At 37.9% G+C, this 14,211-nt stretch overlaps 1 protein-coding gene across 1 annotated transcript; it reads left to right on the forward strand.

Annotated features, from left to right (window-relative positions):
• Positions 1–5,486: 5,486 nt before the first annotated feature.
• Positions 5,487–10,102, forward strand: valopb (vertebrate ancient long opsin b). The gene is made up of 5 exons (XM_027020652.2): positions 5,487–5,862; positions 6,129–6,339; positions 7,115–7,232; positions 7,331–7,570; positions 9,836–10,102. The coding sequence occupies exons 1-5, from the start codon at positions 5,499–5,501 to the stop codon at positions 10,100–10,102; spliced, it is 1,200 nt and encodes a 399-aa protein (XP_026876453.2). The 5' UTR covers positions 5,487–5,498.
• The last annotated feature ends 4,109 nt before the right edge of the window (positions 10,103–14,211 follow it).

Below are 14,211 nucleotides of genomic sequence, written 5' to 3' on the forward strand. Positions count from 1 at the left end.
TTTCCCCACACTGGTGGCAAATAAATCTCCGGAGAGAGAGAGTCACTGATTGTTTCTTTATCAAAATGAAATGATAAGAGTAGCAGCTGGAAGTTGTTAATGGACTCTCATTACTGATAATCACTTCGTGTCTTAAGTTTCCCTTAGAGCATTAGAATGATTGAAGTGTATCAGAAGCCGTTGCATTGAATCAAAATAAATTCCCACTTCTATTCTGACACTACATGGTGCATTCTGACATGTGAATAAAAAGAAAAAACAATGAAGATCAGATGATTTACAATTGACCTGCATTCAGTAGATAATATATGAGGAAAGTTAAGATTGTATGATCATAAATCTTTTAATATTCTTTTGATTTGTAAAGAGGAAGTGTAAAAGTTGTTTCTTACTAAAAAGAGGAAGAATGTCTGCATACTTCACCGTTCAAGCATTACATTTTAGACTTAGTAAATCATAATGACTTAAACATCTGCATAAATAATTGTTCCACTGGCAAGTATGGAATTGTTAGCTAGGTTTAATAGATGTTAAAACATATACATGGTTTATAAATATAGATAAAGCCTAAACTAACTGGACCCTCCCCTTTTCATGAAAGACAAGGTTTTGTAAGTGATACGCTTGTTCTAAGATTTGAGTCTATGAGCAGTTTAAGTGGAAACATTTAGTTAGAATATTTATTTATTTGATCTTTATAAACCAGATGTTTTACATTCCATGCTTTTGTCTTACATAATATATATTTTTGTACAAATGCACACACACACACACACACACACACACACACACACACACACACACACACACACACACACATATATATATATATTCACAAATGAAATATCCAGAGAGTACATAAGGAAAGAGATCACTGAAAACAAAACTATCCACAGTACAACACAAATTAATATGACTTAACACTAACCTCAGAGGACAACAGTAATACAACTGTACAAATTCACAGATTACAGTATACAATCCACAATGCATAACTATAGACAGATTATACATATTAGTGCACAGATCAGGTAAAACACTAAACTGCATCTTCAGAACTCTGACTTCTGAAGAATCTTACGAGCGCCTTTGGCCACTTGGTGTCAGTATGTTCCCAGATGAACTACAATGAAGAGAACTCAAAAAACACTGGCTTTCTTCTTCTTGTTGTTGTTGAAGCCTGCCTTATGATATATGTGGGCAATATCATTGACAGCCTTTTATATAAAGGTCTGAATGATATACTTTGCAGTTTTCACATACTTTTTCCTCACCACCAAACTTGCCTGTTGTTATCCTTTAATAATCATAGAAGTAAGAAGCATCATGCTAGATCCTATATATTCATAGTCCCTTCTTGTATTTTCACTAACATATCCATATGAAATGAGAGTTGTGAAATGATCTGTCACACATCTGTCCACTGTAGAAGTTCTCTAATGCCAAGAGGGATAACTTCAAGGATCTCTCTGACTTTTGTATTATTTATTATGTCTGCTCTCTCTGTTAGAATTTTGTATCATTTATTGTGTCCACTCTCTCTGTTAGAATTTTGTATTATTTATTGTATGTGCTTTCTTTTCAAAGTCCCGCACAGTATTTTCTGTAAGATGGATGTGATATATTTCATTTTGCATATATCAAGGATACATACTGGCCTGAAAAAAACAAAAAACAAAAACACACTCCTGCAGATTACAGACTGCAAAAAACAATGATTGCCTAAACATCAGTTTGCTGACCATGGCCAACAACTTTGCATTTTTACATAATATGTGTCTGCAAGGGACTGTATCTTAAAGCAATCTATACATAGTTTTCCGTATCTTCTATACACTAACAAATATTGTGAAAAGAGTAAATCATTGTCAAATGCAAAACCAGACATTAATTGTTCAACACATACATTGGGAAAATGCATGGAATTCGAAGGTGCCAAATATTGTTTTTATCAGCTTTTAATACTGCAGATTTAACTGTATATATTTAATTGATTATGGATTTTGATGCTGATAGCTATAACTACTTTTGCCTGGTGCCTAGGTCATGTGGAGACACTGTTACTGCAAATTATCCTAAAGTTCTCCAAAAAGTGTACATATTTTTGCGTATGTCCTTACGTATGCCTTATATACTTCAGTACAATCTCAGCTTTAAAGTTGATGGAACCTGGAAGAGTCTTTTTTGCTTCTGTCATTACTCAATAGTCATAGTTAAAATGCCCATTTTATGTAATGTTTTCTCCTGCCTATTTGAATGTTTTAAATGAGTTGCACTGTTTTATACTTTACCTAGCTGCTCCGAGAAATATGCTCTGTTTGAGATTATCTTTAATGCCATATGTTTTGTTTCAGTCATATACTGTGGAAAACATGTCTAAAAGAGTCTCATTGGATTCCTTGCCGTGTGTCAAATGTCTGCTTTAAAGCTTTTTAGTTTTGCCAATTTGATTTATAACTGAGCCGTTCCTTTAAACAGCCCTAAACTCTTTTATGTTTTTTGTCCAGGATTTTGGACCATGAGATTTTGATCAATTATTTCTAAGGAATGACAAATGACATTTTTTGACATTTTTTTTTCAAGGTGTTCAGTATTCATGAATTTTGTGTGGTTGTGTGGTGAAAAAGCTGGTCTGACATTTACATCCACAGACTGATCCCCTTCAAAAGATTCTGCAGACAACTGTGAAAGAAATCATGTGATAGACTTATGTTGTAAAGCTACACAGTGATGTTATGAAGTAGCACACTAATATGACTGCAAATGTCTGTAAAATACCAAATAGTATCCTCATACCTGCAAAAATAAATAAATAAAAACAAACATAGCCAAATTAATAAGATAATAAATACAGTACAAGCAATATTCCAGGATAATTCTTTTTATCTAATGCAATTACGTCTTACATGTTCCCCACATGTCATAATTATGACTGTGGGCTATTGATCGTGGTCATATGTAAGCATGATATAATGAATAAAGTGAGAACATTAATGGCTTGGTACTGCAACAGAGGCCAGTTAGATGACACACAGCTGACCATCTGTGGCACTACTCAGCAGGAATTGTGTCACTTTAATGCCACAGCCACAGAGCATATGAAAGAGTCTCGTTCACTGCTGAAATCAGATGACTTTTCTGACATACACTGTGATTCTTTAGAAGGTGCCAATAGGCACACTGTGACTCATCTGCTCATGTCACTAACAGATGCATGTACAAAGGAGATTAGAATTAATATTATTGGTTTTTACACAAGCAGAAAAAGCCCAAAGGTGATCTGTGTGGTGAGTATGCACACACACGCACGCATGCAGGCACACACACACACACACACACATGCAAACAGAAAATGTGAGTCACATCTGCCTTAAACCCAGAGATCCATTTCTCAGAATCATCCTGGTAGGATTAACTCAATTAAAACTATTCAGATTAATTAATCTCTACTTTACAACTAATTTAACAGTTAGTCTAGCATGAAGTAGAAAAAAAGGCAACCATTATTTATCATTATGGAAAACAATTTCATATATGGACTTGCAAATAAAGCAGAGAAAGGAAGAACGATAACAGACACCTGATCATGAATGCATGCACACACCCACACATTGTCATGACAGACAACTGGATGTCACACATTGTAAGTACTTTTGAAGCCTTATCCTAGAGATAGCCCTAACTTTGACCCGTGTAATAAAAAATAAAAGTATTTAATTGGCCATGAAAACGTACCCAGCCTAACACAGTTAGACACTAATTAAATGGTTTAGGTACCATGTGAAAGTGTATGCATCAGAAATGAAATATGCCTGATATAGACTGGAATGCCACAGGAAGATGGCATCACTCAAGTGCGAGATAAGATCTGTTTTCTGTGGTAGCTATGGCAACGGGCTATTTCTTTCCAGTAGTTATTTTTGCCAAAGGGAATTTGTAGAAGCAGTCGATTGGAAGAATTTAATGTTGTGGATGAATCACTGTTTTCAGTCATGCCTTTCTCTTTGTTTCCTTTTTCAAAAGTTAGTTCTTTCAAAGTTAGGTTTTTTTTTTTCAAAGATTAGACATAGACGCATATGCACTGTTCTGGGTTAATCTCTGTCTGTTCACTGAATCATGGCATTTTTTCTGCATCAAATTTACATGAGATTACCACTTGCGGTTATGCTTTAAGTAGGATCACTGAGTACTGGGCATTTAATGTACATGATGAATGTACAATGAATGTACAATAAGTATTCCTCATCTGAGACTGAATAACGTTTATGCCTATTAATTCTATATAATTATGTATAATTTAATTTATTCAAGTAGATCACATTTATATAACTTTCATTTTAAAGTAAAGAATCTACCATTCCACTTGATTGACTGATTTACAGCATTAAGCAAATGTTCATCTCTAACGTGACTTACCAAAGTGTTGTGTGTCCTTAGAAAATTTACCCTTACACTCAAATTATTGTTTTGGACCTTGAAAAAACATGTAATCCTGTGGATTATTTCAAAACAATTGACACTTAGGAACCTAAAGAGCACCACAACTCAACAGACTCTACTCTCTGACCTTCTGTAGCTCACAACTGGTGGTCTGTGTTTTTGTAAGTACATTTGTACTAACTCTATGATATTTCACAGTATTAGCAATTTCCTTATTGGTCAATTTGGACAATTAAGCAAACTCTTTACTTACTCCACTGTGTTTTAAACAGAGGCATTATTTAATGTGGGATTGAAATTTTCTGAATATTATGAATTTATCTGAAGTGAAACTTTTAAAACAGAAATACAAAAAGCTGTGCTTCAAGTTATTTAAAAACTTTTAAACTCATTTTTAATACAGATCTCTGTGCATTCATGAATCCAGAAATTACATTTTCACTTTGTATATGTGCTGAGGCCACAACAAAAGTTATTTCTCAGTTTTCTGCTGTTGTGCAATACAGGCCACTGAACGTTGTAACAGGATATACTAGGTAACACATCACGTGTAATCTGTTATTATAATCTGATGATATATTGGAAGATAGATCATAACTAAAAACTGGCGCTGTTTGAATGCCTTGCTGAAGTGGTGTTGCGATAGAGTTTTGAAGGACTATAGAACGCTGCTGCTCTGAATATTCCTAAAAAACAGCTGTCCAAGGATAAATGACCTTATCACACACACACGAGGGCTCAAGGTGGCCGGGCTAACCGATCGTATAAAAAGGACCCCTCGGTTGCTATGCACGTGCGAGTAGACGCTATGAACTCTGTTTAGAAGCTTTATGAAGACTTTGATATTTTCTTTTCTCTTTAGCTTTGTCTTTTTTTCTACTTAACGAATTATGTAAAGGTTACCAGAACTAGACCTTCCTACTAGAATCTGAGGACCTGTAGATATATGCACCTGGAGACGCGAATGTACATTTGAGTCATTTAAACTTAGCAACAATCGACGTCTCCTCAGTATTGATTTTGCGATTTGTATCCTTTCTTTATCAAATGCTGCAGACATGGAGTTGTATACATCTTCAGTTAACGGAGTGTTATACGCCGAAGATACTGAAATAATCGCAACTAGGGATCCCTTTTCCGCTCCCCTAGAGTCTATAGCGCCGTGGAGCTTCACATTTCTTGCTTGTTTGATGTTCGTAGTGACTTCTCTATCACTGGCAGAAAACTTCATCGTCATGCTAGTAACTTACAAATTTAAACAGTTAAGGCAGCCATTAAATTACATTATAGTTAATTTATCTGTTGCTGATTTTCTAGTATCGTTAATCGGAGGTACCATAAGTTTTATAACTAACTCACGTGGCTACTTCTTCTTGGGTAAATGGGCTTGCGTACTGGAAGGATTTGCTGTTACTTTTTTCGGTGAGTTTTTAGTACACCGTTATGTTATTAAAATAACATCTGCACTTACAGCACTTTAACTGAATTCAAAGAGAAAAAGAAAAGCAAGAGAAAATGCAGATCAGAGAAAACTGCCCTACTTTGAGGTCTGAAAAAACAGGGAAGGTTGTTGCAAGATTTATTAGTATAGTCATTGGTCAGTATGGACAACATTTTTGCAAACTCACTTGCTTTTTGTAACAACGAATTTTGTTGTGCAGTATAACATGTCGATTCTTGCCTTTTAGGAATTGTCGCTCTTTGGTCTTTGGCAATCCTGGCATTTGAGCGTTTCTTTGTGATCTGTCGCCCACTGAAAAATGTCCGTTTGGGAGGGAAGCAAGCAGCGCTGGGTCTTCTATTCGTCTGGGCGTTCTCCTTCATCTGGACCGTCCCTCCAGTGTTTGGCTGGAGCAGCTACACTGTCAGCAAGATCGGTACCACCTGTGAACCAAACTGGTGAGTTCAAAGCTGTCAGCTTTTCAGGTCACTTTTTAATTCTCTCACTCTCCCTTTCTTTTTTATTGTTCTTTTATTATTCTCTTATTACACTGAAGACATTATTTGGTAACCTCTGTGAATAGTTTACTGACTACGTTAATACTGATATAAAAGATTTGTAGTATTAAGAGTGAGGAATGGGAACTTCAATGCTTCTCAGAATGTAAGATGATAATAGATATGAGTCAACACAAGCGTTTTCTTCTTTCTACTTAAGGATGCCAACCAGAGCCAGTTTACCTGGCTCAGAGCTCAAGGTGCCCACCAGGTGATGAAGTAGTACTAAGGAGAGCAACAGACTCATATACAAATGTTTTTATCTGTGCTGCTTTTAAAAAAAAATGAAATAAATATCAGTGCTGCATGTCCTTGGTGAGCAGGTACAAACTGAGCATGTAATTTTGAAATATTCTGCGCTATAATGAAGGTTAGGTATGCAGGAGCCCATTGCTCAGGCGTCTCATCTGGACCATGAGGAACATGAAGCTCAGTGGAAAAGCTGTCACTGCTAATCAATATCATAGGTCCTGATGACTAATCATTACTGTTGTGACATGTTGATAATCTCTTTAGGTCTTTAGAATGCAGGGACTTTCCCTTAGGGCCTTGAAAAAGGCAAGTCATTGGTTGGCACACAGAATTTGGATACGATTTTCTGAACCTTTGTACAACAGTTGACTTTAACATGCTGTACCTAAGGGCCTAGTTGTAAGTCTTTGTTGTTTCTCTTAAGGTACTCAACAGCCTACAGGGACCATACTTACATCATCACCTTCTTTGTCACCTGCTTCATCCTTCCTCTTGGAATAATTATTGTATCTTATGGTAAACTCATGAAGAAACTGAGAAAGGTGGGTTCTTTTCAGCGTACTAGATGTTCAGTTTTTGGCAACATTAGTAAGAGTATACACTTGCCATGCATACATAATCACGTGTTATCCTCTCCCAGGTGTCCAACGCTCATGGGAGATTGGGTAACGCTCGGAAGCCCGACCGAACAGTGGCTCGGATGGTCATTGTGATGATCATTGCGTATATGGTTGGCTGGACGCCTTACGCTGCGTTCTCCATCACCGTTACAGCCTGTCCCACCATCCACATTGACCCTTGCCTTGCAGCTGCTCCAGCCTTCTTCTCCAAGACTGCAGCTGTGTACAACCCTATCATTTACGTGTTCATGAACAAACAGGTATACCTGTGCTGTCAGGTTTACTGTCTGGCATTTCTAATTGCCCTCTTTTTATGTTTGCCTTTCTTTCTTAAAGCCTACGTTTAAAGGTCACATATTTGTATTGTCACAGTTAGGGCTGCACATGTTATTTTTATTGCAATACTGGCTGCTACAGTAGGCTGCAATATACAATTGTGTGATCTGAGTAATCACTAAATGTTTTAAAGGTGTGCTTTCCTGATCTTGGATGTTCCCATTGAATACTCTTTGGGTCATTTAAGAAAGACAGTAGCATGATGTGACAAACATCAGTTATTTTGATCAAAATAATTTAGGCCAATGTTTCACCAACTGAATCTTATTAATATGTCTTTTAGCTACACAAACTACTTATATCTGGCAAACTAGCAGCTGGCAGCCATAATTGAGGGTGTTCAGCTTTTGTGTAGCTCAACAAGGGACCAAACATGGTATGGTGCATTCTAGAAACTTTGTGTAGTTGAAGGTCTGATGAAGATGAAGAATCCCTCTGTAGCTCTTCCCAGACATGGTTTATGCTCAGGTAAACTGTGTGGCTTTTGTTGTCTTACGCTGTCCTAATATTTATTGCATTCAAGTTCTTGAACGACTTACAAAAATGCTTTGTCTCCATGGAAGTAAACTTTATGGTAATACATTAGGATATCAATAGGATAGAACTCTGTTAAAAAAAAAAAAAAACACACCAGGAAAAAAATAATTCTCAGTGATTAATCCAACGGACACTAGTGTACAAAAGAGTCTTAAGGCATGTCTTCATGTGACAATGCCCCTATGACAGTATCCCTCATAGACTGCAGTGGCTTTGCATGTGGCTTTTGTTTGCATTGTTTTCTGTTACACGTGTTTCTGTTTTGGTTCGTTGCCATGCCTCACTCAGGCATGTGGCCTCACATGCAGCACTGCCTATGTGTCATTATGATATTATGTTGTCTACAGGCCCTTTTTGTTTGTATGACCATTGTCAGCCATTATCAATGTTACATTGGCTTTCTTTTGTTCCAGTTAGTGCACTTTTATATTTGATTTCATTTTCATTCATTTCATTTAGCTCTTCAGTTGGAGATTCACATTTGCTTCCTTATTTTTTCTGCTGTTCTGTGCCCATGACACTTCTCCATATCTGTCCTTGTTTTGTCTTGTTCTGCTTAATTATGGATGTCCTCTTTGAGTATATTCATGCTTTTAATATCACTTTTTTATGTGTGGGTAGAAGCCTTAGCAGAAGCATAATACTGTACATAGCAGCAGCTTTGACTATAGATATGGATCTGCACTTGATTTATCTTTTAAAAATGCATTCTGTTCCCAATGACCCTCATTTTAGAAGGTGCAGTCTGTATGTGATGTGGAGGAAGTATTGGAGACCCTGTCTGAGGATGGAGTCCTAAGTACCCTCAGCGACTATGTCCCGGGGGGCCAAAGCTGTGCCTCTGGATTTGCTGGGCCTTGGAAACTGTGATTCTCCTCAGAAGTGGCCTGGTTAATGCTCAGCTCTTCCAACAGCTTAGTTCAGGCCACAGTGTCACTAGAATTTCCAGAGTTGTTAACACAAGCACAATGGTCACTGGAAGGGCCCACCACAGGGATTTTATAACGAGGGCCTATTGAGAAAAGTCTGAACTTTTGACTGTCCTAAAAAAAATGAAGAGGCATGAGACTTGAGAAGAGGCATATGGCTACTTGTAAGTTATTATATTATTTATAACAGAATGGTTTTAAAAGGATTGGTATGCATAAGAAACCATGTTATGTGTCAAGCAATCTGTTTGAAGAAGGAAAAAATGAAAATGACTAAACAAGCACTGAAAATATAGACTTATACTAAATGTATTTTTTATGCTTCCTTATCAAATTTAGTTGGTTGATACTACAATACATATACAAACCACGTTTTAAACCACGTTTTATATATTTGAAGGTATATTTTACTCATGAACTCTTTCCTTTTTAATTAGAGTCTTATAGCACACATAGCCTGCCTCATGGCCTTTCCTTAGTGAGCTTCAATGCCAGACTTGTGGAAATGTACAATATTTTCCTAAGACGACTTTGCTACTTACATACGTGTCGATGAAATCTTTGAATAAAACGATCAAAGAGGGTTGTTTTGATTGACATTTGCTGTGAGTGCATACATGTGCGTGTGTCCCATGGTGGCTTCACAGCAAAGGAGCGTTTTCCGAATGAAGTCTTAGCAGTGTTTGGCTCATCATGCACTCTCTGTCTCATCTTTTTCCTCAGTTCAGGAAGTGCCTGATTCAGATGTTCAAAGGCGGCAGTACCACCATGGACATGACCCACTTAAACCAGACATCAGGCAAAGGGGTCCTCACAGGCACAGCGGAGAGCCACTTCGGAGAGATGTCCTGCATCGCTGCCCATGTCCCCATGGCCCTGTGCAGCCTGGAGAAGACTAAAGAGGATGATGAGGAAGAAGAGCTGGACCAGAAAGAGAATGGAGGCAAAATGCAACTGCCTCTGTCAGAGACCCGAGTGTGTCCCCTGTAGAGCACCACAGCCGTCAGAGAAATGGCTCTTTCATGGAGCGCCCCAAAATATCCTTAGCTATGCTCTGTGGCCTTCAAGTGTGGATCATCCAGTACGGAACCTTAATGCAGGCTTGATTCTTAAAGGAGGAGTGCATTTGTGCCATACTGCGATATAAGTTACATACTACTATGTTTCTCTTTACTGTTCCACATTCCCACCTGCTGTATATTTCTGCTGAATATGGGAATAAGTGTTTGTCTTACTCTCAAGCATTTTCCTGCACAACTGCACTGTGATATTTTGAGGGGAAGATAAAGAATCTTGCTGCATACTGTAAATGTTATATTGCTAGTCTGGTTTTTGGCATTGTGAAACAGTGTCCATGAATGTAATTAACTGCACTTGTGTGGTTTTTCCTAACGTGAGGTATGAGAGGCTTCACTGTACCCAACTTTCCCTTTGTACACTGGTGATATTTTTGATGTCTTATTGCGCGAGATCTGCCGCATGCATTTTAATCACATATATGTTTCCATGTAAGTGCAATCAAGCAGTACTATCATGTGAAGATTCAACGCGACTGTTTATTTCCCTTGTACATAAAGCATATTGAAAAGTGGCCAGACATTTTAAAGAGATTTCAAATTACCACGCACATCTGCAATATGTTATAATATAAGAGAAAGCATATGTCAGGGATTCATTCTTGATATTCTCATTGTTATTTTTTTTTTAATTCTAAAATGTGGATAATACATTTTGGAAATTAAAATTTAAATGTAGTCTTCTATAAAACTGGATTTACCTTATAAATATGATTATGCAGGTGAGATTTACTATAGCAACCAGTCTTGGAAATGAGCTGGTTATGGATATATAATAAATATGGATTTATTGCATGACAGTAAGTGTTCTTCAGATTATTTTTACTTTTACATTGGTATAATTTGAATGAAATGTTCATAGTAAAATTTTAAAATACATTTGCCTGGATTTCAAAATGATTTTAGGGCTGACTGGACTACTTATCTTATTAGTACTAGTACTTCTATTAAATAACATACTTTCCACCACTGACAACAGAAATGTTTCATGTTATGTGCAAAGCCACACTATCTAACTGGCTCATAAATGTCTCATGTGTTGTCTATGTTAAATAATGACAGGATTACCATGTGCGTCCTTAGTGCACTGTACAGCTCATTATAAATACGTAAGTCATAATGGTGTCATAAATTATTAATAAAGTATTATTTTCCATATTGTGGTTTCATCTAGAGTTATTGTGTTTACTCACCTTGGGTTTAGAATAAAAATTGTTCAGCTATTCTTAGTTATTTTTTTTAAAAAGTGGTCTCATTTGTTTTGATTGTTTTGGGATCAAATTATCATAAAAATCATAAAAAGATCAGTTTTTGATTATCTTATGCTGACAAGCACACACACACACACACACACACACACACACACACACACTTAATTACTAAACACGAGCACCTGTGCCTTGTTTGTTATCTCCCTTATTTAAAGCCCACAGGTACTCTCCTCCAGCCCAGTAAAGCGCCTAGAAGACGTGCTGATTCTCGTCTACTCATTCTCGTCACTGCGCCACGAGACTTTAATGCCAGTGTTGATTTGCTTTTTCCTGAACCAAACACCCAGCCCAAGGGACACACCCACTGTTATTCACACACACACACACACACACACACACAAACAGACCACATCTATCATGTTCCTAATCACCCAATCCATTATTGATCATAAGAAGCTTTGATTTGTTTATCATTTGCTTTTCTCATCGCCCGTGTTGACACACCTGGAGTGTTCTCTTGGCTAGCTCATCCGCTGTGTTTGCTGCCTCGCCTACAGTGTCTACACTCCATGAGCCTTTTTCTGCCAGCTCTTTTTCTTTGCTTTTTTGCTTCTCATTTACTTTTTGCCAGCTTCGCTGCTGTGCTTATTTTGTTCTGTTATGGAGAATAAAGAACCTCCCTTTTCACACTTGCGTCTCGCTACCTCCAAGTCTCGCTACCGCCATCAAACATTTCTATCTTTGGGTAGAAGCCAACAAGCAGAAAGGAAGAACTTGAGATGAGACAAATGGGGGCAAATACATTGAAAACATTCAATCTAATGTAAAGCAGTGTGAGGTTTTGGATTTGGATTTTGTATTTAAAAACATAGCTCCAAGAAAAGCATAAACAATGTGACATGAACATATCAAACTACTTACATATTACATGAAACAACAAATGCCTTACAAATTCAAAGTCCACGAACTGCCCTGGAGACTTTAGAGCTGTCCTGGTCCTGCTTGCTTTAGGTACTCCTGTGTCATGTGACCACTCCACTCTGTCATGTCAGATGTCTTAGATGTCTTCATGTCCTTCACAACCATCAAACATCACTGCTAGGGGTGGAGCAGCAGGCAAAATGGGCTTGGTGATGGGAGATATTGTGTGAAAATGTATATGTATAAGATATTGTATAAGACCTCAGTCTATAGTACTGAACAACCTGCTCTCACGTATCACAGCACCATGGATTGAAGCAGTGCCATGGATTGATACAAACAGTTCTGGATGACCACATGAATTCATGATTTGCACAACCTGTGAACTGGGAAATCAGTTTATTGTGGTTCTCAGCAGGAGCCACACTAAGCACCTATGCCAGTGTGTTCCAAACCAGTCCACAGGGCCTCCAAACAGTCCACATTTATTCTCCCCGGGCTCCCAATACCATGTTCCAGGTATTCCCTGTTCTTGTATGCTTGGTCCAGTTGTGTTGGGAGCTGGGATAGAGCAAAAGAAAAGGACTTTCTGGAACCACAGGAGCATATAAACATATATTACATTTAGCAACTCTACAGCTAGCTCATACAGACCATGCTTTAAGATGCACAGGCTGTGACCTGTCCATAGGTGATGGTTCTATGTCACAGGAGACCCCTTGTCTGGCAAGCTTTGCACTGCTCACACAATTGTTCCTGAACATTGCAGGCCAGTAGGAGCTTTGTCTCACTCACTCCTCACACACTCAGATGAGAAATGCGCTGAGGCTGGATCAGTGTGTGCCTACAGCAGAACTTCTGAGATAAGAGGGGACAAAAATTGATCTAGTTGGTGTCAAATGAGGGAAGGGGCAACCGACACAACAGTCTGTCAACCAGCATTTATGAGAGTGAGCAATGTTTCTTTTCACTGATGTAAAAAGTGCCTGACAAGAATATATTACTACATATATAAATTCCTCTTTATTCTGTGGTATAAAGGCACCAACAACCTGTGTAAATTTTTGATTAGTTTGTTTAAGGCTAGAACAGGATCAGAGGACAGAATATTCTCCAGATCAGTAGGGCCTCACCACCATCCATCTGTTCAGAAGGCATATTTCCCCCTGAGCTGATTGGTACAGCATGTTTTGAAAGGCTGTTACGAAAATGCCTCTGATTGGAGCATAAACCAACAAAGGCAGAGGGAACTGAGGGATTTGACAAGTTGTGACGTTTTCTGTGCTCCTTGGACCAGACTGTAGATCCTGAAGATCCTGTGCGACCACACGGCCCAAAGATACCACACGTTCGCGTGTAAGGTAACACTTTTTGTGGGTTTAGTTACAGCCCTGCTGACTAGATCCTTGAGAACACCTTTCCTACGTTCCAAATTTATGCTCAAATATTCCAATTAAACTCAACATATTGTCAAGGCACACTCTACAAATGGACCAGTGAAGACCCCTGGGAACCATTTACTTCATTCTGTGAAATGTAGCTGGAGACTTCTGCGTGGCTCACTAGCATAGAACACCACTGAGTGAAACAATTAGCCATAGTGAAGACAATTTTCTCTCTGTCCTCCTCAGCCATTTCCTCCTGTCAGTAACCTTTTCAAACATCTACACTTTTGTTTTTCACTAGTGTGTAAATTATGAAGTCAAAGTTTGTTGTGATCACAATGGTGAAAGGGTGATTCATAGCTGGACCTGAATGGACACTATGAGGCTGAGTAGTCATTCAGCTGTATCTTATTCAATACTTAATCGCTATTCTTGTTAAAAAGTGCTCAAACTATTGATATTATAGGGGTTCAGGTTTAATTCAATCCAACAAGTAGCATCGTATG

The sequence above is a fragment of the Electrophorus electricus genome, chromosome 14 (assembly GCF_013358815.1).
Source record: "Electrophorus electricus isolate fEleEle1 chromosome 14, fEleEle1.pri, whole genome shotgun sequence".
In the NCBI taxonomy this organism is placed as follows: domain Eukaryota; kingdom Metazoa; phylum Chordata; class Actinopteri; order Gymnotiformes; family Gymnotidae; genus Electrophorus; species Electrophorus electricus.

What these genes read in the sequence shown, in the direction of transcription:
- valopb (XM_027020652.2), top strand. Translation starts at nt 5,499, where the DNA reads ATGGAGTTGTATACATCTTCAGTTAACGGAGTGTTATACGCCGAAGAT. An exon ending in ACCACCTGTGAACCAAACTG is followed by an intron (nt 6,340 to 7,114) that starts GTGAGTTCAAAG and finishes GTTTCTCTTAAG; the next exon opens with GTACTCAACAGCCTACAGGG. An exon ending in ACGTGTTCATGAACAAACAG is followed by an intron (nt 7,571 to 9,835) that starts GTATACCTGTGC and finishes CTTTTTCCTCAG; the next exon opens with TTCAGGAAGTGCCTGATTCA.